This window comes from Terrapene carolina, unplaced genomic scaffold, assembly GCF_002925995.2.
Source record: "Terrapene carolina triunguis isolate 2854851 unplaced genomic scaffold, T_m_triunguis-2.0 Scaffold68, whole genome shotgun sequence".
Classification (NCBI taxonomy): domain Eukaryota; kingdom Metazoa; phylum Chordata; order Testudines; family Emydidae; genus Terrapene; species Terrapene triunguis.
In genome coordinates, this window is record NW_020664419.1 from 67349936 (window position 1) to 67372507 (window position 22572).

The 22572-nt window shown below is 38.4% G+C and overlaps 1 protein-coding gene across 1 annotated transcript in view; it reads right to left on the reverse strand.

Moving 5' to 3' along the window:
* Window positions 1-22572, reverse strand: part of PPFIA2 (PTPRF interacting protein alpha 2) — a 624013-nt gene that overhangs the window by 97883 nt on the left and 503558 nt on the right. The window contains exons 11-16 of the mRNA XM_026648822.1: window positions 21388-21534; window positions 18372-18506; window positions 9728-9811; window positions 9199-9330; window positions 7608-7670; window positions 5349-5440 (exon numbers count right to left, since the gene is read on the reverse strand). Of these exons, the coding sequence (XP_026504607.1) occupies window positions 5349-5440; window positions 7608-7670; window positions 9199-9330; window positions 9728-9811; window positions 18372-18506; window positions 21388-21534 (653 nt within the window). The remainder of the gene's footprint in view (window positions 1-5348; window positions 5441-7607; window positions 7671-9198; window positions 9331-9727; window positions 9812-18371; window positions 18507-21387; window positions 21535-22572) is intronic.

Sequence of the window (22572 nt, forward strand, 5' to 3'; positions counted from 1 at the left end):
TCTCTGGAAGACAACTGCAGGAAAAGTGCAGAGAGAAGCGTAGTCCACTGTACATGGCTTTTATAGATTTAACAAAAGCCTTTGACATGGTTAGTTGGTCTGAAGATGCTGGTGTGATGTTGCACTCTATATGATTTTCTGAAAGTATGCTGCTGAGTGTGAACATAATGTAACTAAAAAATGCTTCATGCAAAAGGTCTCTTGTAAGGTATCATTACAAAGTTTATAATCTACCGAGTGTGGTCATCTTATTTGTATAAATGTATCACTCTTGTATCTGAAACTAGAAATATGAAATATAACTCGGATGGCCTATTGTAATTATGCAAAGTGTGGGCCATTAATGGTTTGGAATCTTGTTGGCTTCCATTAACCAGGACAATAGACTGTAGATGGCTCTATTTTACTTGCAAGTTTTCCTGTATACGTATGTGCTGGCAAGTGGGTAATTAAGTCTTACAGTGACATGTGATCATGTCACTTGAACTGGAGTCCATCTTTAACCTGGTGCTTTTCCATTGAGAAGGAGAGGGTGGGAACCCAGAGAGGGACAAAGGATTCCCGCCTTATGCAAAAGATATATTAGTGCGTGGAAGAGAACAAAGGGGGCGGCCATCATGAGAAATCCCCTACCTACCACCTGAGCTGGAACAAGGGCTGTACCAGGGTGGGAAGGATTGTGCCCAGACTAGGAAGGCATCCAGTCTCTGAAAGAAACGTATTGAAACATCTCTGAGGGTGCGATCTTATCTGTATTCAGTTTTATTACTCTACTAGGCTTAGACTTGCATGTTTTATTTTATTTTGTTTGGTAATTCACTTTGTTCTGTCTATTACTACTTGGAACCACTTAAATCTTACTTTCTGTATTTAATAAAATCAGTTTTTACTTATTAATTAACCCAGAGTATGTATTAATACCTGGGGGGGGGCAATGGGGGGGCAAAGAGCTGTGCATATCTCTCTACCAGTGTTATAGAGGGCGAACAATTTATGAGTTTACCCTGTATAAGCTTTATACAGGGTAAAACGGATTTATTTGGGGTTTGGACCCCATTGGGAGTTGGGCATCTGAGTGTTAAAGACAGGAACACTTCTGTAAGCTGCTTTCAGTTAGGTCTGCAGCTTTGGGGCATGTGGTTCAGACCCTGGGTCAGTGTTGGAGCAGACTGGCATGTCTGGCTCAACAGGACAGGGTGCTGGAGTCCCAAGCTGGCAGGGAAAACAGGGGCAGAAGAGTCGTGGCACATTGGTTGGCAGTTCCCAAGGGGGTTTCTATGATCCAACCCGTCACAGCTTGGTTGTCCACCTCTATTGCTAAATCTTGTGAAATCCTTATACAATTGCATGAAAGCAACTGTAATGTACAAAAACCAAGAGCCTGACTCATTTAACATCAACAATGGAGTGAAGCAGGGGTGCGTACTGGCTCCTACATTATTTAATACTTTTTTACTTCTCATTCCTGCTTCAACATGCGTCCCATGATGTTCGACAGGATGTCTATCTTAGCATTAGACATGATGGAGGTTTAACATTGCAAGGTTCAGAGCCAAGACGAAGGTGAAAGAGACCATCATAAGAGACCTGTTGTTTGCAGATGATGCAGCCCTTGTGGCTCACAGTGTTGATGCCCTACAATATCTTATTACCAAGTTCTCTGATTCATGCAAAATCTTCGGGCTAGCAATAAGCATGAAGAAGATGGTTATCATGCACTAAGGCTCTTCAAAACCAGTTCCAGATATCATCTTACATGGTATTTGTTTGGATGGTATTGACCAATTTTGCTTCCTTAGTTCTACTGTTTCTAGCAATGTAGATCTTCTTGCTGAGCTCACTAGTAGAATTGGCAAATCAGCCAGGAACTTTTCAAGACAAAGCCTGGAACAATAACAAATTATCAACTAAAGTGAAAATCCATATTTATGTGAGATGTGTTTTATCCACTCTTCTATATGGCTCAGAAATATGGATGACTTAGGCCAAACATACCAAAAGATTAAACAGCTTTTATATCTGATGCTTGCATAAAATTCTTCGAATAAGATGGCAAGACAGGGTGACAAATGTGGAAGTGTTAAATCGTGCTGATATGTCATCCATGGGAACACTGATTAGTAAGAAAAGACTCAGGTGGCTTGGACATGACAATGAATGCCAGATTACAGGATCCCAAAGAGTCTGTAGTACTCAGAAGCTCACGAAGGATCTAGAAAGAGGCAGACTGCTGCATAGATTTTGGGATGCTTGTAAAGATGACTTAATTATCCATTGGAATCTCTCTGAATGATTGGGAAAGGAGAGCGGAATGCCGCTCTGGTTGGTGGAGACAGCTTGTAGATGGAGTGAAGTGTTGCAAGGCAGACTTGATCAAGATTTGTGATGACTGGCATCTGAGGAGGAAAGAATCTGCTGCTTGGATTCAGAGCACTGCTAGGGTGTGAGTGTGCCCTACCTGTGGACAGGACTGTTACTCGCACATCGAACTCAGCAGCTATAACAGAACTCATCGGCACATACACCATGCTCTGTAAAGAGCGATAGTGCCATTTATTACATGTACTGTGCCAATTCTGTGAACAACAAATCAAGGTTTCATTGTCCTAAGCTGCCAATATGGTACCTTTAACCAGCAATAAATATTCTACAGCAAAACAAAGAGGAAGACAGATACCACATACTCTGAAGTATGAGATAAGAGCCATAAACAATTCCAGAGACATATGTTGGAAAATATGTCTTAGGATTTAGTTCCTAGGTACAGCATATGTCAGATCCCTATAGTCATAAATGCTGAGTCTCCTATTTTTTTCCTTCATAAATCATAATGGTGAAGGGTGGGCAAGTAGATTTTGTGTTTGAGCTGGTAAATATTAGTGGCAACCTTGAAAAGCTATGTTATAACCTGTGTGGATGTTCCTATAATAAAAAATCCTTGTTATTTTGAGTACTTCAGAATAGTTTGATTTTAGCTTTAAATGAACTAACTTCTTAGTGTGTTAAGCCAGAAATGGTTATTCTAAACATAATGCAAGGAAAATGAAAATTAAATCAATGATGTGATTTGCATTCCATTTCCCAAACATATTTATGTTTAAAATTAAATTTGAATTGAACATACAACTTTGAAATAAAATTACTAATTACAAACTATGAGAATGACTTATTAATTCTTCCAGAGTACAAACTACAAATAGTAATTGTTAATTTAAAAAGCTTCATATTCCTAACGTAAATTGAAAAATTCAAGATAATACACTGCAAACATACTGTGGGCTGTTTTGCACACACCCATCAGGGTATTCAGTGTGAATTTTTGTGTAGTCTCTTTTCGGAGGCTCTTGAAAATCCTTATGGTTCAACGGAAAATCGCGCCTGGAAGACACATGCACAGTTAGGACCCTCTAAATTATGCCGGAGTGCATGACTTATAGTAGTGGGATGTGAATACACCCTTTAGGTGTATATGTCTGAAAAATGTGGCGCCCATTCTGAATTAGGTCAGAGAGTGTACACAATGCCTGTCAGCTCTGCAATGGGATGACAGACAGTAGGAGGCAGCCCAGATTCCAGTCTCCAGCCAGTAGACATTCATCTACTGTCCAGCCTCATAATGCCACATAAGCCCATGTTGTATCCTCCTGGTTGAAAGACCAACCTATATAATGGGATGAGTTCTCCTCGCTCCATTCCTGAGAGGTGGAAGAATTCAAGTACAAGTGAAGGGATCTCAGCATCAGGAATTCTCAGCGAAGAGTTCCAGCAGCAGCAGCTTTGTAAGTGTGGGAATAGGGATCGGGAAGTAAACAATTTTAGAGTGCACTGCTGAATTCCAGGGGAACAGTTGTAAGGCAGCTCACGGAGCTCAGACAGCACCTAGGCACAGGCTATGAGGATGTGTTCACAGAAGCCAGCAAGGCAGTGAGTGACAGGAAAATAAGACTGCTTTTCCCCCGTGATGGTGAGAGGTCTCAGGTAAGCAGCTACACCTGGGGCAGTAACCATTGTGCCAGGTGCTGAGATTTGTCCAGCAGTTCTCTTCATTTAAGCAGGTATGTGGTCTTCACTCTAAAAAACCATGAGTGTCACTATGAAGTGCTTCATACAGCCTGACACAGAGCGTATGTTGCAATTAAACACTGTTGCTCTGTTCTACACTGCTTGTGTAGCAGTTTCCCCATCTCTGAAATGGAGGTCATACTTGCCAGTTTCATAGTGGTGTTGCTAGGCTGAATTATGGTTTAATGTCTATAAAGCACTCTAAGATCCTCATGAGAAAGGCGTTATATAAAACTTGTGTGTGTGTGAGACCACATAACTCAAGTTTCAAAAGAACAAAGTGAGAAACCATTATAACAATTAACAAGCTTGAGTCCATTACATTAATTTATATTTCTCCTTATATATCAAATAAACAGCATAAATAAAATAAAATAAAGGGTATAAGAAAGTAAAAAAAAGAGTTTAAAACAAGCATTGAGCAATCTCTCTCAGAAACATGAGGGTGTATAGTAGCTTATGCAGGCAAATATAACAGCATTCAAGGAAAAAGAACTTGATTCAGATTACAATTTCCTCAATTTAGTTTTGTACCATGTGTTTTGGCTGACAAATCCTACACTTTAACATATTAAGCTTGCTAGTTACAAAATGAAGGCAGGAGAAACAGGTGTGAATTTTATTTTAAAGGACATTGTTGGACAGAAAGGAAAAGTATTCTATTATTCTATAACCATAGCAACAGCTTTCCCAAATAATTTATCTTCAGCTATCAGTAGCAGACAAGATTTGTATTCAAAAAGCTCATGTCTCATTATTAGTTCATTCCTGATCCTTCAACAAACTTTGGCAGACAGATCATTGTACCTGTGAGGAACCCTGCTGAACTTTGCCTGCACAATAAGCTGAAAGATTGGGGCCTTACTGTATGCACTAAGCAAAACCTTGTTAACTCTCACTTAAGGGAAAAATAACAGTTAGATATAATTGTTGGTGTATGACTCTAAATTTGTTAATCAATTCTAGTGTTAAAGGTGGCAACTGGAATTCCATTTTCAGACTTTCCTGGAAATTATTGAAGTATTTTAGTATAATTTAGAAGTATAACAGAGTTTAAAACAGAAGACTTGATTCTGATCTTAGCAATATGGTAATACATACTCACTTATGTTAGGCCCCAGCTATATTATGAAAAACAATCAAAAGGGACAATAGTAACCATTGAACAGCTAACTTTAAAAAAAATGTTTTTAATGTCTATTGAAAACACATCCTTGTTATAAAGTCTTGAACAATCTTTACATGTTGTCTTGAAGTTCAATTACTTTATGATTTTTGTAAGTTACCTTGACAATGTAGGTTCAATTAAAGAGCCAGCCCTTATTTTCAACTGGTCAAGTTCAGATCTCAGTTTGTCAATTTCTTCTGACAATCTTTCCTGAAAAAAGGAGAAATGTTTTTTAAGAGGAGTTGTATTGAATATAAAACTGTAAAAAAATTAGTTACTGACTTCTAAAATAGGAAATAAATTCAGCCATAGTTTCTTTTTGATGACACCATGAAAATGCCATTACTGTTAATAATGCCTGTGCATTGAGAGAAGGCTGTTTAGTACTCCTTACTATATCCTCACAAGCTGGAAGAAACTTTGTGAAGGGCTCATGCCTGAAAATTACATTTTTTTATGCAACTTGTGTTAGAAAAGAAGAAGAAACCAAAACAATAGTTTAGGGCTGAAAAGGCAAAGTAAACACCATTTACCGTGGATGATGACTTGAAAGAAGCACTAATAGCAAAATTAGGCTGATAAGAAAAAATGCTGAGGAATGCACTTTCAAAAATATGTGGAATGGTGGCATATGATGCTGCCATTGCTAGAAATGACTATTACCAACCAACCAAGTGATGAATAACTTGCAAACCAGGTAAGACCATGATTCAGGAAAGTACGCAAGCCCGTGCTTAAGTTCATCGCTCTTCAGCTCTTAAGTACTTAACTTTAAGCATGTAGTTAAGTCCCACTGACTTATGGCTCCAATTCAGCAAAGTCCCTAAGTACATGTCTAGCTTTATGCTTGTGAGTAATCCCCTTCTTTAAAGATAGGCAGATGTTTAAGTGTCTTGCTGAATTGGGGCCTTAAGGCTCAATCTTGTGAGCTGATGAGACCTTCTATGAGGTGCTCAGAAACCTCAATTTCCAGCAGTGCCAGCAGACATGAAGGATGCTAATCACCACTTTGCACCTCTTAAAACTGGCCAAATTTTGAACACACACAGTTATAACAGTTGCTAGATAAAAGAGGTAGGTTTCTATAGTTTGGGGTTTTTTTAACACAAAACAATTCAGCTTTCTTCTGTCATAATAATGAATTTCTAAAAATAATTAAAACAAAGCAAGGAATTGGAAAATTAATAAAATTTTAAATATAAAAAAATATACAGCTGCCACATTCCTAACCCAAAATTAAGTGACAAGAGATATTTTAAATATTTTTGTAATAGTGTATTACATATAAAGGTAATATCATTATTATTTACATTATGCTAGTACCTAGTGGCCCCATTTTGCAAGGAGCTGTACACATACATAACAGACAGTTTTTGCTCCAAAGAGCTCACAGTCTGAACAGACAGGACAAATAGTGGCTGAAAGGAAGGTTTATTATCCCATTTTACACATGGGGAACTGAGGCACAGAGACATTGCCCAAGGTCACACAGCAAATTTGTTGCAGTCAGGAACTGAATCACAATCTCTTGAGCTCTAGTTCAGTGCCTTAACCACAAAATCTCCCTGCCTCTCTACAAAATTACTTTATGGTAAAATAACAATAGATTTAAACAGATATTTTCTCTTACCATTTTCCTCATTTCATGTTCGTTTTGGGTGTCATATGGTAATAGTTATTTTCCCCTTAGGAACAAGCGTAGCGGTATTTTTTCCATTCCACACTATATATTTTAATTTAACTGGACACACTGCAAAAATCCTTTATGTATAAATCTAAAGGTGGATGCATTTTTGTGTTCTACTGCCTTTAAGGCAAGTATATCTTTAAAATAAAACCGAAAACTTGTGTTTGGAATAAACATTTATAATTAATTTGACTGATTCACTAAACCAGTGTTTTGTTGTTAAATTGCCCTGAACTCAAAAAGGCACCTTTCAGCTATGGTTAGTATAATTTCACTGCACCTGTTAGAGTAAATGTATCAAATCAAATAATTATTTTCTTAACTAAAGACATATAACCATTTACATGAAAATCTCTGTTAAACCAGTCTTTTTAAGAACTACAATTTGTATGGTGAAATCCTGGCCCCACTGAAGTCAATTCACTTCAATGGGGCCAGAATTTCAACCCTAAACTATATTTTTAGGAGCATTTTCATATAGCATCAATTTCTAGCTTAAGCAACTGGATGGGTAAAGAACCATCTACTCCTGGATCCTCAGGAGTATTTTACTGCTATTTGATCCATTTCCAGGGTCCAGTTTGAGACGTTAAGTACACCACAAACATATTTTCTCATATTCAAATAATATCAAATGATTTTTCTAAATAAAACAATGAGATTACAGATGAAATAGGAGTTATATAGTACCTTGTCATGTAAAGATTCTTCCAGGGTCTTCCTGAAACTTTCAGATTCCTGAATTAAAACATTCTAGGAGAGAAAAAGACATTTGAAATGTAAATTAAACAGGAGGAAACATCCAGTACCAGAAGCTGCCATCTGATCAAGTTAACTAAATTAAGTGAACTGATCCATCTTGTTCTCCACAGAATTTTCAATATGAATCTGTTAATACTTTCGGAATGTGTACAGGTCAGATCAAGAACCCTATAAACAATCCAAATATTTTCTTTCAAGGACAGAAGACACTTTTCTAGTATCTTAATCTGAGATTTTTACACATTCTGTTCCCCACAGGTTCTCTCTGTGACAGCATATTCTCTACTTTCTGCCTATAGTATTTCTCTACAGTATTCTGCCTCAGGAGCAGCAAAAATCTGCAGCTGTACTTGTCGTCTTGGAGAAGTTTGGCTGGAGGTGTATTTGAATGAGGATTTCAGAGGAATAGATCATTTTCTTCGACTATTTAAGGAGACTTCAGTGAGTTTTCTACCACTCAAAGGAATCTGATGTTTAGAGTGAAATACATCATGGTGTCAAGGGCCAGAGCAACTTTGCACAATGTAAGCCCCATTGTCACATTATGGGGTGGAAGGGATGGGGACAGAGAAACCAGCATATCAATGATGCAAGGGGGTTTGGGACTGTAGAAAGAGTCCCTGAGCCAGTGGCTTTGTGTGAGTGAAATACATTTCAGTTTTTGTGTATGTATGAAGAAGAGTGGAATTGGGATGGCTAAAGTGGAAATACTCAAATTCAGAGGGCCCCAATAATCCCAGGAAACATCTCAAGGATGCGTTCGGAGCCAAGCAATAGATAAGACAAGAGCAAATGGAGAATGTTTCTGAATGTGTGTGTCACAAATCCTCAAGCTGAGTCTATAATATCATCACATTAATCATCTTCTAGCCTTCCCTCCTCAAGCAAGTGTTAAACACACCTCTTTTTTTATTTCTCTTTAAGATAACAAAGGGATTAGTGGAATCCACGGAAGAACAACTTCCATAATTTATTCTTTCTCTGGTCACTGACTTACCTATACATCTCACTTCTACCCTGAATGAAACATTTATCTGGGAATAAAAGAGCACATATCTGTTATGTAAACTTTTAACTGCACAGAAGATGCAATTTAGGAATGAGAACAGATCTTGGGAACTCCTGAATTTTAATCCTGGTTCTGCCACTGCCTCATGTTGTGGCTGTGGGCAAGCTTGGGTAAGCTCTCCACCTCTGGTTCCCTTTCCCCATCAGTAAAAATGGAGATAATAATATCCACCTCACAATGGCATTTGGAGGGTTCTTTCATGAAAGTATGTACCTTGATTTGAACATGTAAAAGCTCGATAGGTTATATATTATCCACAGTATTATAAAAACTCTACCAGAATATGAATATCTGATATTTTGCTTGATGCTAAAATTTTGATTAGATTTGTAGCTATTAGGTTCACATTTGCCTGTGCATCATAGCATCAGCATCACATTTATATCCAGATAAAATATATACAGTAGTAACCTTATTCAATTTAAGTTTATTCTGCCCTTTGCACTTTACCTTTTCCTCAAGTGCTGCCATTCTCTCTTTTAAGTGTAGCTGCAGGCGCTCATTGGATTCTGTCAAAAGTCTGTCTACAGTATCTGATAATCTTTTGTTGTGCTCCTCATTCATTTTCTCTCTTTGTCTTGCCTTCAGTACAGAACAAAGGAAATACAATGATAAGTTTCCAAGTTAATTAATGCCCTATTAAAATGCGTAGATTTTATGGTGATTGAAAACATTTTCATTAAAATATCCAGCAACAGAAGAAATTATAGTTTAAGTTCATCTATTGATAAATACATATTAACTCCTGATCAAGGTATATTAGAAACTTCTGTATCAGCAGGCTGTTTATAGCCAACTAAAATTAGATTTAAATCAGTTGACGAAGTTGATGAAAAAATGCAGCACAGATTCTGCTCTCAGACTCACAAAAGCATTATTCTGCAATTAATGGAGTTGTAGGCATGTAACTGAGGGCAGAATTTGGCCCTATATTGTTAAATTATAAGCACAAAAAATAAATGGTCTGCAATACACATACTCTTTGAAGTTCCTGATTCTTTTCTTCAAGTTGAGCTTCCAAGTGTCTCATACGTTCTTCAATGTTACCATGTCTTTCTTCTGCCTGTAAAAAAAATAGGAAGACTCGGTCTGAAATTTAAATTGCTTTGCAAATCTTTGTCAGCAAAGTTTAAACAAAATATAAAGCAAGCTACTACTAACTGCAAACTTAGTTTTCAAAAAATAAACTTTATTTAAACAGGCAGCTGAACAGCATTGCTTGAAATGTGTCAGCTACAAAGGCCTGTTACATCCAAGCATCAGCAAAATATTGGAGTTATTTATGAGCAATGAAATCAGCCAAATGTAACATGCAGACTGTGCATGGTTTGAACACAAACCTGCCATCGTAAAATTGTAAGCTCCTGAAGCACTAAACTGCACGATGGTTGATTATCAATAAAAAAAATAATTAAAAAAATAAATGAAAACAAATCAGATGGATTCTATTTAGCAATAGAAAGTAAAGTCCAGTAGGACTACCTTCCTACGTATGGAGATCATTTCTTGTAGCTTAGCTTCCATAACATATTGATAATCATCAGATGAGGTAGAAGAGGTTGGATCAGACTAACAAGTTAAGGAAAAGGAGAGGGACAAAATTGAAAAATCAGAACTAAAGACACTGACACTGAAAAGAACACAGCACAGAATGCTTAAATGAAAAGTGTGACTGAAAATTTAATACTTTGACTGAATTTTATGTGGAATAAACTACACTGATAGTTGGTGGATGTGATGCAGTTGATGTGGATCAACTAAAAATAATGGAATGCTAAAAAAGCTATCAACCTAGATATGGAAGTTCAAGGTTAGTGATGGCTGGCTGATGAAAGGTTACTACAGAGTAAAATCAAAGCAACTCTGGCTAATACGGTCTAATGTAGTAGTTGGAATTATGGTGAACTAAACACCAGAATATGATGTTGAGAGGCCAATGTCAGAAAGTTCTTCAGGATTCTTGCTACCACTTTATAGGAATGAAAACAATGCACATATGTTGTAGAATACACTAAATTAATGGATTTTACAGTAACTGTGCAATATAATGCCAGATTCCCTCATTACTACAAAACACACAGAATTAACCATATAAAATAAGACTCAAGTTTTAGGATTCTATTTTAGAAAGATCAAGTAACCCCTTTTTATTCTAGTAACACAATATAGTTCCCAAACTTTTCCAAGATGATCCCTTTGCAAGATCAGGGTCATAATTAAGAGAAGAACCTATAAATAAAAATGCATTAATTTGATAAAAAGTAATTTAAAACAGTATAGGTACTGAATATGAAATATCGCAGTCCATCCAAAGATTCAACACTTTTCTGAAAGAACCCAGCTGAATAAGTCATTTATTCTAAAATATGGGTCTCCATGTTCCTTCTTACCAAGGAATTCTACGGTAACATTGTAAAAATTAATGTTATGTTGAATTTGTTGGTATGGAAACAAGAGACATGCATAAGGAGCACAGAGCTATCAATGCCTGTTCTTTGTGAGCTCCTGATTGCCAAATGCTCAGAGTAGTCATTCTCTCAAGAGGTGAACTCTGGGTCACCAGATGAGCAAACTCTCAACACATCTAACATTATTAATAAAGTAATACTTCGTTAGTGAGACTGTCATCTACAAATGACTTACCAAAATAACAGTTAGGTATATTTATCAAAGTAATTACCATTGGTACACCATAATTTAAAATCACTTCAATGGTATTATCAGAACTAAAGAGTCATTGACACAAAATTAGACTGATGTACAATTTTATAAATATAAACTGCAACTGTCAGTATGGATTCATTCCTATTACGAACAGTATGAATATACACATACACTGATATATGAAGTTTTACACCTAACCACTAGGTTTTTTTAATACAATGTTATTTAGTTAACATCATTTTCAACTACAGAGTATTTACAAAGTTTATTCACTTGTAAAATGAAAACGGTAAACATAAATGTCCCGGATAATTCTTTGATTAATTTAGCCTCTTTTTCTGATTGTGGATTAGTCATTATTTGAAACTACTCTATTTTTATTTATTACTATATGGACCAATCACAATCAGTTCGATATTGAGTATTCAGTATTCAATGTTATAAATTTGAGCTTTATAAGTTAGTTGTATTTCATCACATACGTCATATGGTATAGTTTCTCTACCCTTATTGGATGAATATGACTCCTAAAATCAGTACTAGGACTGGAAAAAAGTTCTCAGAGCTCTGAATCACTGATCAAGAGGTAGCAGAAACACAGGATTAGGGAAATTATAGATTATTTTAAACCTTTTACTTTCAGGGTCACAGAGAACTTGCTGGAAGCATCATTCCTAGAAAATTAAGCTACTCTGAGGTTTAATGGCTGAGTGCAAAGTTAAATTTAATTTATTCTCAACACTTTCACGTGCAAGATCCTTATATGTTCAAACACATTACTTCTAGCTTTGAAGAGCACCTCACTCAAGACATCTGGTAAGTGGTTCTGCCTTGTATAGCATACTCTTGATAAAGAAGTCTGGGCAGCTGTTTCATTCAAATGTGCTGCTCACATCTATATTTTAAATTGTAGGAAGGATTTTCATTCAAAATTATATGATGGATAATTTTTTAACTGCATGGTTTGTCTGAGGCACCAATAAAACAAATAGGGTAGAATATCAAAGTATTTATTGTTATAGGAAAAACTCTATTCATATTTCTGACCAAAATGCACACAGGCTCTTTATAAGTATCTGATTATCCTATGATGACTATCATGCATGTTAGAATCCACACTGCTGATTCAGCAAGGTACTTAAGCATAGGTGTAAGCAGACATATTTATTTCAGTGAGATTACTCATATGCTTAAAGTTATATACTTGCTTAAATAACCTGAGCCCCAGTCATCAAGGTATCTGATGCTATATTTTCTATTATAAAAGGCAATGAGCCTGATTTTCATTTACACCAAAGCCTCTTTATACTGCTCTAGTAGTCTAAAGTGAACATAATTTAATGTAAATGAGAATAAAGACCAATGTCATAGTTCCAAAAATATTTATTTTTTTTAACGTTCAAGCATATTGGTTCTCTTTCAACTTCCTTTTGGCTCCTTTTGTTCCAAAAATTTTGCTCCTTATTTACCTAAGAGGAAGCAAATTATATTCTATTTGGGACATTGGAAACTAACTGCAGTTGCTGATCCGGTTAATGCAGAGGCAGAATTAATAAATTCTAGATGGGGATGTGTACTGTGTACATTGTTTATTTGCAGAGCTATAATTCAACTAAGTACACTTAAAGCTTAAAGCTCTAGTGATATTGCAATAAATGATTTAGGTCCAACTGAGATTTAAACATGCTTTAAAAGTGAGACTTTTAAGATTTAAAAGTGCATCAGAAAACATACTAGCAGCCAAAGGAATTACGCTAATTTTTTGGCTGCTATTTTGTATTGACTTTGCTCAAATATGACATCATAATCAAATGCCAAACTTTTAAAGCTTTCTCAGGGTAGCAAGTAAAAAATGTTGATCACAATAATGTGGTTGAATTTTGAACATCACATGCATGTTCCATAGTTGATCATGATTTAAGTCCTTATATAAACAGAGGCTACATTTAAAAAGAATGTTTTATGAATAGTGTTGAACAGCTCATGAAATTTCAGCACTCTCCAGTGCAACCCTTGACACAGAAGTCTAGATTTTTTGCTTATAAGACACAAGTAATTATTTTCTGTTATTCTCTTTGGGAGGCTCAGTAAAATACACTGTGCGGTATTCAGCAACAATTATTGAAAATATGTATCCAGAATACTGGGGTATAAATAGATTTGTTAAGCAATGCAGCACAGGGTTTACAATGGTGCCAATGGTGCCATGGCATCAGGCTCACACTGGGAAAGGGCCTATTACAGACCCCCACAATCTATCCACACAGCCGGGTCTCGCTCCTTGCCCAGGGCAGTCCAGCGCCCAGGCCTTGCTGTTATCAGCTCCCAGCCAGCAGGTTCCGCTCGCTTGTTGGGGGCTCGCCAGTGCCACCCAGAAGCCAGGCTCTGCCATGCGGGCTGGGCAAGGTTGCTGGCTGCTGGGACAGTGAGAGCGGCCGGGCCTGGCGGGTTCTCAGGGGTTGCATCCCAGGGATTTGCCCTGCTGCCCAGCATGGCTCCAGCACCGAGCGGTGTCTGCTGCCCACCACCTGCGGGGCCCCGCCTGCTTCCCAGGGACTGAGCCACCTGACCGGTGCAGAGGCCGGGCTGGTCTCAGCCAGTTGTGGCGGGGGGGAGGGGGGGAGGGAGCAACATGGGGGCCTTGGCTGGGTCCTGCCAGGCTTGTGGGTCCTGAGGGAGCCTGGCCTGGGCAGACCCAGCTCCTGCTCCAGCCTAGCTGATTGCGCTGCTCCTGAGGGGCCAAAGTGATCCCCACCCTGGGACCAGCCCTGGCTGTGGTGCCGGCTCAGCACGGCAGACACAATCACCTTCCAGTGGGACTGGCTAGTGTGGCCAGGGGGCAGGGAACGGGGGAGTAGGTCTCTATGGGGCCTGTGGGGGGGCACTCAGCCGTGAGGGGGCAGTGGGGGAGGTCTGTGTGTTTTAGGTTGCTGGGCAGTGGAGGGGCCTGTGGGGAAGTGCTGGGCAGTGGGGGAGGTCTGTGTGTGTGTTGGGGTGTGGTGCAGTTGTGGTGGTGGGGCTGTGGAGGGTGCTGGGCAGTGGGGGGGCATGTGAGGAGGGCTTTTTAGCCATTCTCATACCCCTCTTCCATTCACTCAGCCAGTGATTCTCTCCACTCTGCTTTCTCTCTCAGGTCTGCCTTTTTCATCCAATTCTCCCACCATAAGGTCTCTACCAACAACTCCCAATCCTAGCCTTATCCCCAACTTTTATATTCTCTACTAAGTGCCTCTGCTGAAAGTCCCATGACCACATAGACTTTCAAATTCCTTCTCTCTTTCAGTTCTGCCATTCATTTTCTTCATCAAGCAGCACCACTGCTCCACAAATATTGATCCCAACTGTCTTTTGTCATAAAACCACCTAAGTTCCTGTATCGCTCTCCCTTCACAGAGGATCTTGTCAAGTTCTTCAAAAATAAAGTTGATTTAATCTAACCTGATCTCCCCTTCTTCCTCCACCTTAGCTCTTTCCCCTCCTCTCCTGTCCCAAAGAGTGATATTTCTCTTGTACTCTAAACCATCCCCCTGCCTCAGTGACCTCTCTCCTCCTGCCTCCCTTGTCCTTTCCCTCACATTTCTCCTCAGCCTTTCACTCTCTTCTTAATACATACTAATTTCTCACATCCATTAAAAACTTTGCTCTCCCCTGTCCCTGTAACTTTCACTTTATTTTTCTTCACCTCTAAATTCATGGAGTATGCTGTTTACAACTGCTGCCTCAATACAATATATTACTGCCTGATGTGGCTGAATGGAGGAAGGGGGATGATGACTATCCCAGACTGGATTGAGACCGCTCCCTAAAAATACCAGCAGGGGAAACGTATCTGACAGACTACTCCCTTCAAGATGTTGAATTCCAGTCGGACTGCCTCACCTCCAAAAAATAAATATCATGTATGGGGAAGAAGGCGTCATTTTGGAGGGGAGGATCATGGAGTCTTCTATAAAGGTTTGTGCAGATATTCACAGAGACTAAAGCTTTGCCTTCACTGCAGATTTAACTTGATCTATCATAGATTTTCCCCATAGGGCAGATCCTTAGGCAGTTGTTAACACATGTTGCTACCCCGAGATAACTGCAGTGAAAACAGGAAATCACAACAACTGAGATATGATGGTCCTCCAATCCATCCCAGAAGCCCCATGGGCCAGGAGCAGATTTACCATTAAACAAACCATGTGATGGCACAGGGCCCCCAATAACAGGGGGTCCCCCAAAATGCAGGAGAAATCTCATCTGACAACCTGCCCCCGAGTCCTGGCCGGCAGCACAGAAGGGCTCAGGCAGGCAGGCTGCCTGCATGCTATGGCCGGTGGCCCTACGCCACTCCCAGAAGCAGCCAGCCGCTGACACGTCTCTGCACACCCCAGGCAGCGCTAGGAGACCTGCTGCCCCTCTCCCCCCAAGGGGCTCACCGAGACATGCCAGCAGCATGGCTAAGGCAGCTCCCTGCCCGCTCTACCTCCCTCCTCCACGCCGTTCCTGGAAGCAGCTGGCATGTCCCTGCAGCCCCTGGGTGTGTGTGTGTGACTCTGCGCACTGCCCCCGCCCCGAGCGTCGACTCCTCAGCTCCCATTGGCCAGGAACTGCGGGGACGGCGCCTGCGGGCAGTGGCATGCAGAGACCCCTTGATCGCTCCCCCGCCTAGGAGCCGCTGTCAGAAGGGGGGGTGTGCCACACCCCCTCTTCCACCCCAACCCTCTGCCCCAATCAAGGTACCTCACTTTATTTTAATTTGCTTTCCATTACTTATAATATAGGAGGAGGATGAAGAAAAAAAGAATGAAAAATAGTGGGGAGATAAGAGAGAGTGTTTTTTTTCTTAGCTGGGTCCTCACAGGGGTGGGGTGGGGTGCAAAAATGAAGTTGGGCACAGGGCCCCACTAACTCTAAATCCCCCACTGCCCTGGGCACCTATTCCTGTGTTCTATCTTGATATCTGCCTGCACTCTGACCTGTAAAAGTGGACTATCAATCTGCCTTTGCTCAGCATCCTACTTGCAGTTTACCTGCCTGCAATTTCTCCAACTTCACGCATTGCCAGTGTTTGATACAAGAGAATGAGGACTACTATCAAGCCCCTGGAACAGTGAAACTCTTATATAGATTACTTAGTCCAATTGACTAGAGTTTCTCTCTAGACAAAAACTTGGATGAAGGCCATTTTGGATGAAATGTCCATTCTGTCCACGGTTCTCTAATCACATCAAATAAAAGACTGTTAAAAAGGCACACGGAAATGTATGTCTTAGTATGTTTATGATCAGAAGAATGACTATATTGCACTGAAATATACTGAGTATCCTGCATGACTGAGATGAGATATTCTTCTCACAATATTAAGTGTTAGTGTTTGTTCAAGAAAAAAAATGGTGGCAACAAAAGACATGCTTGAGGTTGAAGAAAAACTACTGTTGCTTAAAATATTGGAGAATTTATAAAAGAAAATTTCATCTTAAATATAAAGCAATATTTTGCTAAGGGCATTACAATGTCAGGTCATCTGCTGAATAAATCACAGATGGACAACTTAAAGCTGACAAGGGATGCCTCATTCATGTGCACCATAGTTTTTACAAAATACTGTAACATTTGTTTGTCATTTCACGCAGCTTCCTTTTTGTTGAATCTTCTTTTTTCCAGCATTTCCAGTTCCCTTTCAGATTCCCAACCCATATACCTAAAGTGGACAGCACAAAATCTTGATTATTGAATACTGCTTTTGTCTTAATGAGGTAAAAGGAATTATATTCTATTTCCTTCTTGACTAAATTACACAAAGGTCAGGCTAACCCTATAAGCCACCCAGGCACTGAAGACCTAATAAAAAGCGACAAATACAAAGGTTTTTTTAGAATTCTGTTAAAATATGAGGAGTACTTGTGGCACCTTAAAGACTAACAAATTTATTTGGGCATAAGCTTTCGTGGGCTAAAACCCACTTCACTCTGAAACCTGTTAAAATATGAAAATTAGTTGCCTAATAAAATTAATACAATCTTCTGTAGTGATAGAGAAAAGAAAATTCAAATAAATCATAATGATGTGTAACATACTGTGCTGTATGGAGTTTTTCATTTTCATCCGACTATAAATGTGAAGGATTAAATATTTTATGAGAATTACATGTCCTAATGAAGTTGAAAATACTTTTAACTACACTACAGCATTAACTGCATGCACATCTGAAAAATGTGGTAGAGAGCAATACATGAAATTTGCATAATGTAAAACGTACTTTTGTCTTATTGTTTTTCTCGAAGAAAGCTGTTGTACAATAAATTGTTAACAGAGAAACCAGACTGTCTTTGGTCCCCTTAGGGCTTTACATTTTTCCTTGTGATTTATCAATTGTAGTTTGATTAACTGCTATAAAGAATCAATTTAAAAAAATCAATATTCAGGATGGCTTTGTTTCTGTCACACACAACTCATCCTAAATGCCAGTAAGAAAAAAATTGTAATTTTGTATCATTTATTGTGGTAAAAATGATTATTGTGTCTCTCCTAATTAATGTGGTATAAAAACATTATGGAAAAAATGATTTATCAGCTTGATTTTTTTGGTTAAAAGGGAAATGTTTACATATTTTAAAACTAAATGGGTTCATGAATTTTTTGGAAATCCATGACATCTTTTTAAATATAATGTAATCTAAAGTAAGAGTAGTTACTGCACCTGCCAATAAAGACTGTGAGAAATACAGTCAAGGCACGTGGTATATCAAGTTATAACAACGGCATTAATAAAGCCAGGGTAATATTACTTATGTTACATACCGGTAATTAACATTTGCTTACAGTGTGTCTACACAGCATATTTTTTCCCCATTTCTTATGAGATTGAAATGAAGTCCTTTTTTGTTATGGTTGTTGTAGGGAGGAATACAGAATGTATTAAACCAAAGTTAAACCAAACATTTCTGAAATGAACCTATTTCTCAGTGTAGTACCTTAGTCAGTGCTGCAATTCTCTGAGCTAGTTCAGCCTCCACTTCAGGCAAGGTCTCAGCCTTCCGCATTGTCTGTTGCAGCTTCTGTTCAGCGAGCTCAAGACGTTCTTGCAGCTGTCTGTTTTTTTCTTCCATCTGAAACCCAGAGACGAAAACAAAAAATATAAAAAGGCAGAATTAAGAAATGGCTGCAATTCTTGGGGTACTTTCTGAGGCGGGCACTCCAAGTGGGTTCAGATACAGATACTCTTCAGCTTGCAAGAGAGTTTATTATGGGCTTGTGAAAAGGATTAATCCAAGTATGGAACTGTGCAGGCCTTTTACGCTATGACTGATATGAGGACTAAGGATTTCATATCAAGGCCAAGTAAAGAAGTTGCAATCTGTAAAGTATGAAGATGAACAAACATTCTTTTCCCTCTAATCTGTGTGCTATTAGTGCCAGCCAAGGAAAAAAAGATAGCGTTTGTGCCAGTAAAATCAGAGTTTTGAAAGCCACAGACACAAACATCAACTCCTTTACTGCAAAACCGAGAGCATAAGAGACTGGGAAGAAGTACATGTTTTAGAAGGATACATTTGCTAAAAAATTGTTCGAACTAATTGATGCCAATAACATACCACTAGTGTGATGGTGAAATCAGCCCTGGTTACACATCCAAGGACATCCATTATCAGTTCCTGTCAGCTATTTGCTTACTGCTGCACAGTTAATTTTTTGTTGTGAATTTACAGTTAAATCTTGTTTTATGTAAATGGCATTACTGAACCTGTGATAATCATTGAAAGAGAAGTACAGAGGGGAAAAAAAAGGGTGGGCCTTTAAGTTTTCTTTTTATAAGTAGGGTGTTTTCTGCCCCATGAGACATACAAAATGAATATGATTTCATTTAGTATTAATTGTCCCCTTCCAATGAATTTAGGGTGGGACTAACAAGAGCATGCTGTAAATATTGTAATCTTTTGTACTGGTATTTTAATCCTTTGACAGGGTAATAAGATTTAAAATGTATTTTGTTGATGTTGCAATGCTGAAAATGTATTCTAAGTCTGCTTTTATGTAGCACAATTATCAGTACTTACTATTCTCTGTAGGCAATTTATGCATATTGTAAAACTACTTAAATTGCTAATAAAAAACTGACAGCTGATATAGGTATTTTGCTCTTTCATCTATTGTTCTTATTGTTAAAGAGGAAAATTAATAACAGTCTTAAAGCAACTTTCAAAATAGAATCCAAAAAGTTTTGGTTTTGATCCTTTCATTCTCATTAATGAACATAAATATTTTTATTTTAATGGGGTTTCACTCAATTAGAGGACAATTTAGTTATCAAGGTGTTCTCAAATTGCCTTATAATGGGGGGAGCTCTTTTTTTTCTTTTGCATTATATACTGTTTACAGATAAGACGTTTGAAAAACTAAAGAATAAACCTTTGTTGTCTATTGAGGGAGAGAAAGAAACTCACTTCTCCAAAATTTAAACAATATACATAATTCTGCATTACAGTTTTCTATCCATATTGTAATTCTTACCTGAAACTATAAGCAATGTCCTCCATTCACCTGATCCATTGGTCAGACAAAGAACTTGATTCTCTGTTGCCCTAAGGCCCCTTTATAACACTACGGCTGTGTAAATGGGCCTTAAAGGTAGCAGATCTCTCTTGTTCCTCATTTCCCACACTATCATGGCTAGTAGAATGGTTCTAAGCCAGCCACCATTACAGAGTCTGAAGTGCTGGGAATCCCCAGGAGGACAAGCATGGGGGCAGAGCTTCACTGCACCCACTGACTTTCATCTGTCGAAGCATATGTAAGAGAACTCCGAGGTTGCTCTAATTTATACCGGAAGGCAATGCCATGTTTGCCCCCACCCTTCCCTGACAGCCCTATGCAGTGTGTATTTCAGCCACAAAGAAGCATCAGACCCAAAGATTTTGTTGTTTCACAAACTTAATCACAAATGACCTAGCTGGCACATAACTAGGTTTTATTCTGTCAAACTCAAATCACTTTGTAGTAGAATACAACCAGAAGCAATTTGAGGGTTCGAGTACTCAAAAGTTCTTGTGCCCTCTCTCCAGTATAGCACCTGATGACAACAAATATTGATATATAATAATTAGTAATGCCTCACAGCACCCCTTTGAGGCATCTACACAAATTTTACAGAAATTTAAATCCTGTGCCTATGAGGTTAAAACCAACTAGCTCAAGGTTGTACTGAACCAGCGAAAGAATCAGAAATAGAACCTGTAAGTTTTGACTTCCATTCGCCTCACTGAACTACTAGAATATGTCCCTTGCTATAAGATAAACAAACCCTAAGAATTCTAAAAGCTTTTTTTAGCTCTAGAATCCATAAATTTGAATAAGTTCTAAATGATGGGCTTTGGAGTCCCCTATTTCAACTTTGGACTTCAGGTTTTGAAACAATCGCAGAAAAAAATATGACATGAAAGAAAACTGTCTCATCATTAAAAACCTTTTTAAAATGAAGATACATGGATGATACAATTAACTGTGTAATCCATGCATTATTAAAATATTTTCATTTATTAAAACCCATTTTCTGCAAATGACCAGTATTTGGTGGAATAATCTTTCTTTTAAAATATATAATTTTTATTCGCATTTGTGTGACCAATGATATCCAAGTAAACATGGTGCACAGACTGACCACTGTTTGCTTAGCTTATGTGATTTGATGCGCACTGGTGCAGGACACCACAGGGATACATAACTCGGCACAGATACCTCACAGAGCTGAGTGGACAAATTGGTTTTGCTATTTACGATTATGGTAGCTAATGTGAACCTTATAGACTTTGACCTGCCTGATTTTCTTTAAAGCAATTTGGTCCATGCTCTGTTATGGTTGATTTAGAATGAGAAACTTGGCCTACTTTAATAGAAACCTCCTACCACAACTTCAGGACTCATTTTTTGTTTGTTTAGTGTTAACTATAATTCTGCATAAAGAGAGATGCTCCAGGGATGTAGATACTGAACCTGACGCAGGATGGCCTCCTTATTTGCCAGTTCATTTTCCAGTTTATCATTCATGTCATGTATGGAGGTGGATTCCCTCTGTGCACTGAGGTAGCGCTTCTCAAGGGTAGTGATTCTTTCTTCCATATCTTCTTTCTGTGCCATAGCCTAAAATGAAGAAACATGTATTTCAAATGTCATTTAGTTTAGATGTCAGCTTAATTTTCATGATAACAGTAGACAGAGCTGCAAAAAATAATACGCAGAGGAAGTGATTTTCCTATTTTCTGTAGGGAGCATTTTTCCCCCTTTGGATTAATACGTCTTCATATAAATAAACCACCTACAAATGTCTATAGGAGAATTTAATGCCATCCACTAATATAGATAAATATATAGTTCAGAACAACATTCAGGGGAAACTGAAGATTTCTCAACTTCTCAGTTTTTTCCTAGTTATCTGCATTTTGGTATGTGTGATACATATAACAAAGAACCCAACATTAACTTGCTTATTTTTAAATAACTGTAGACATGAATACAAAGAAAAGAATCTACTTCATATATCAAAACTGAACATCACTATAGCAGTACTATAAAAGTTATATGCCACTGATCAAGAAAGCTGATGTGCTTTAATATATTGTAAGTCTATTACAAGAGGAGGTGATAAAGGCCAATACTGAAATCCACAGCACCAAGGTCCAGAACTAACTTGACTCACCGTAGATCCAAACCCTTTCCTATTGTGAGTACTTAGTGTCATCAATCAAACCTTACTCTTTAATTTGCCAGGAGGAGAGTATGTGTGGAGGTCATATATACTAGGGCTGCATGAACCCTACAGAATCAGTAGAGATATTGTTTGCAAATGGAGTCCTGTAGCTTAAGTTCATAAAGGCTGGCATTGAGCTAATCTCTGCATATTTACATGAAGGTTTGAATTCAATGAACTCAAATCTCCAAATGGAATCCCAATTCTTCTGCAGCCAAGCTCTTTCTACCATGAGACACGTCTCCCACAGGCTTGTCTCCTTGTCTCCTCTTTGATGTATACAAAGAAAGGGAAGGTAGGGAAGATACCATCCCAGTGCCCCTCCCACAATCAGAGTCCTGCAGATGGTGCCAGGAGCCATGACTCCAACAATTTCCTTGGGGTACACTCCTAAAAAGGTCTTCTGAGAGACAGGCTGCAGCCCACACATA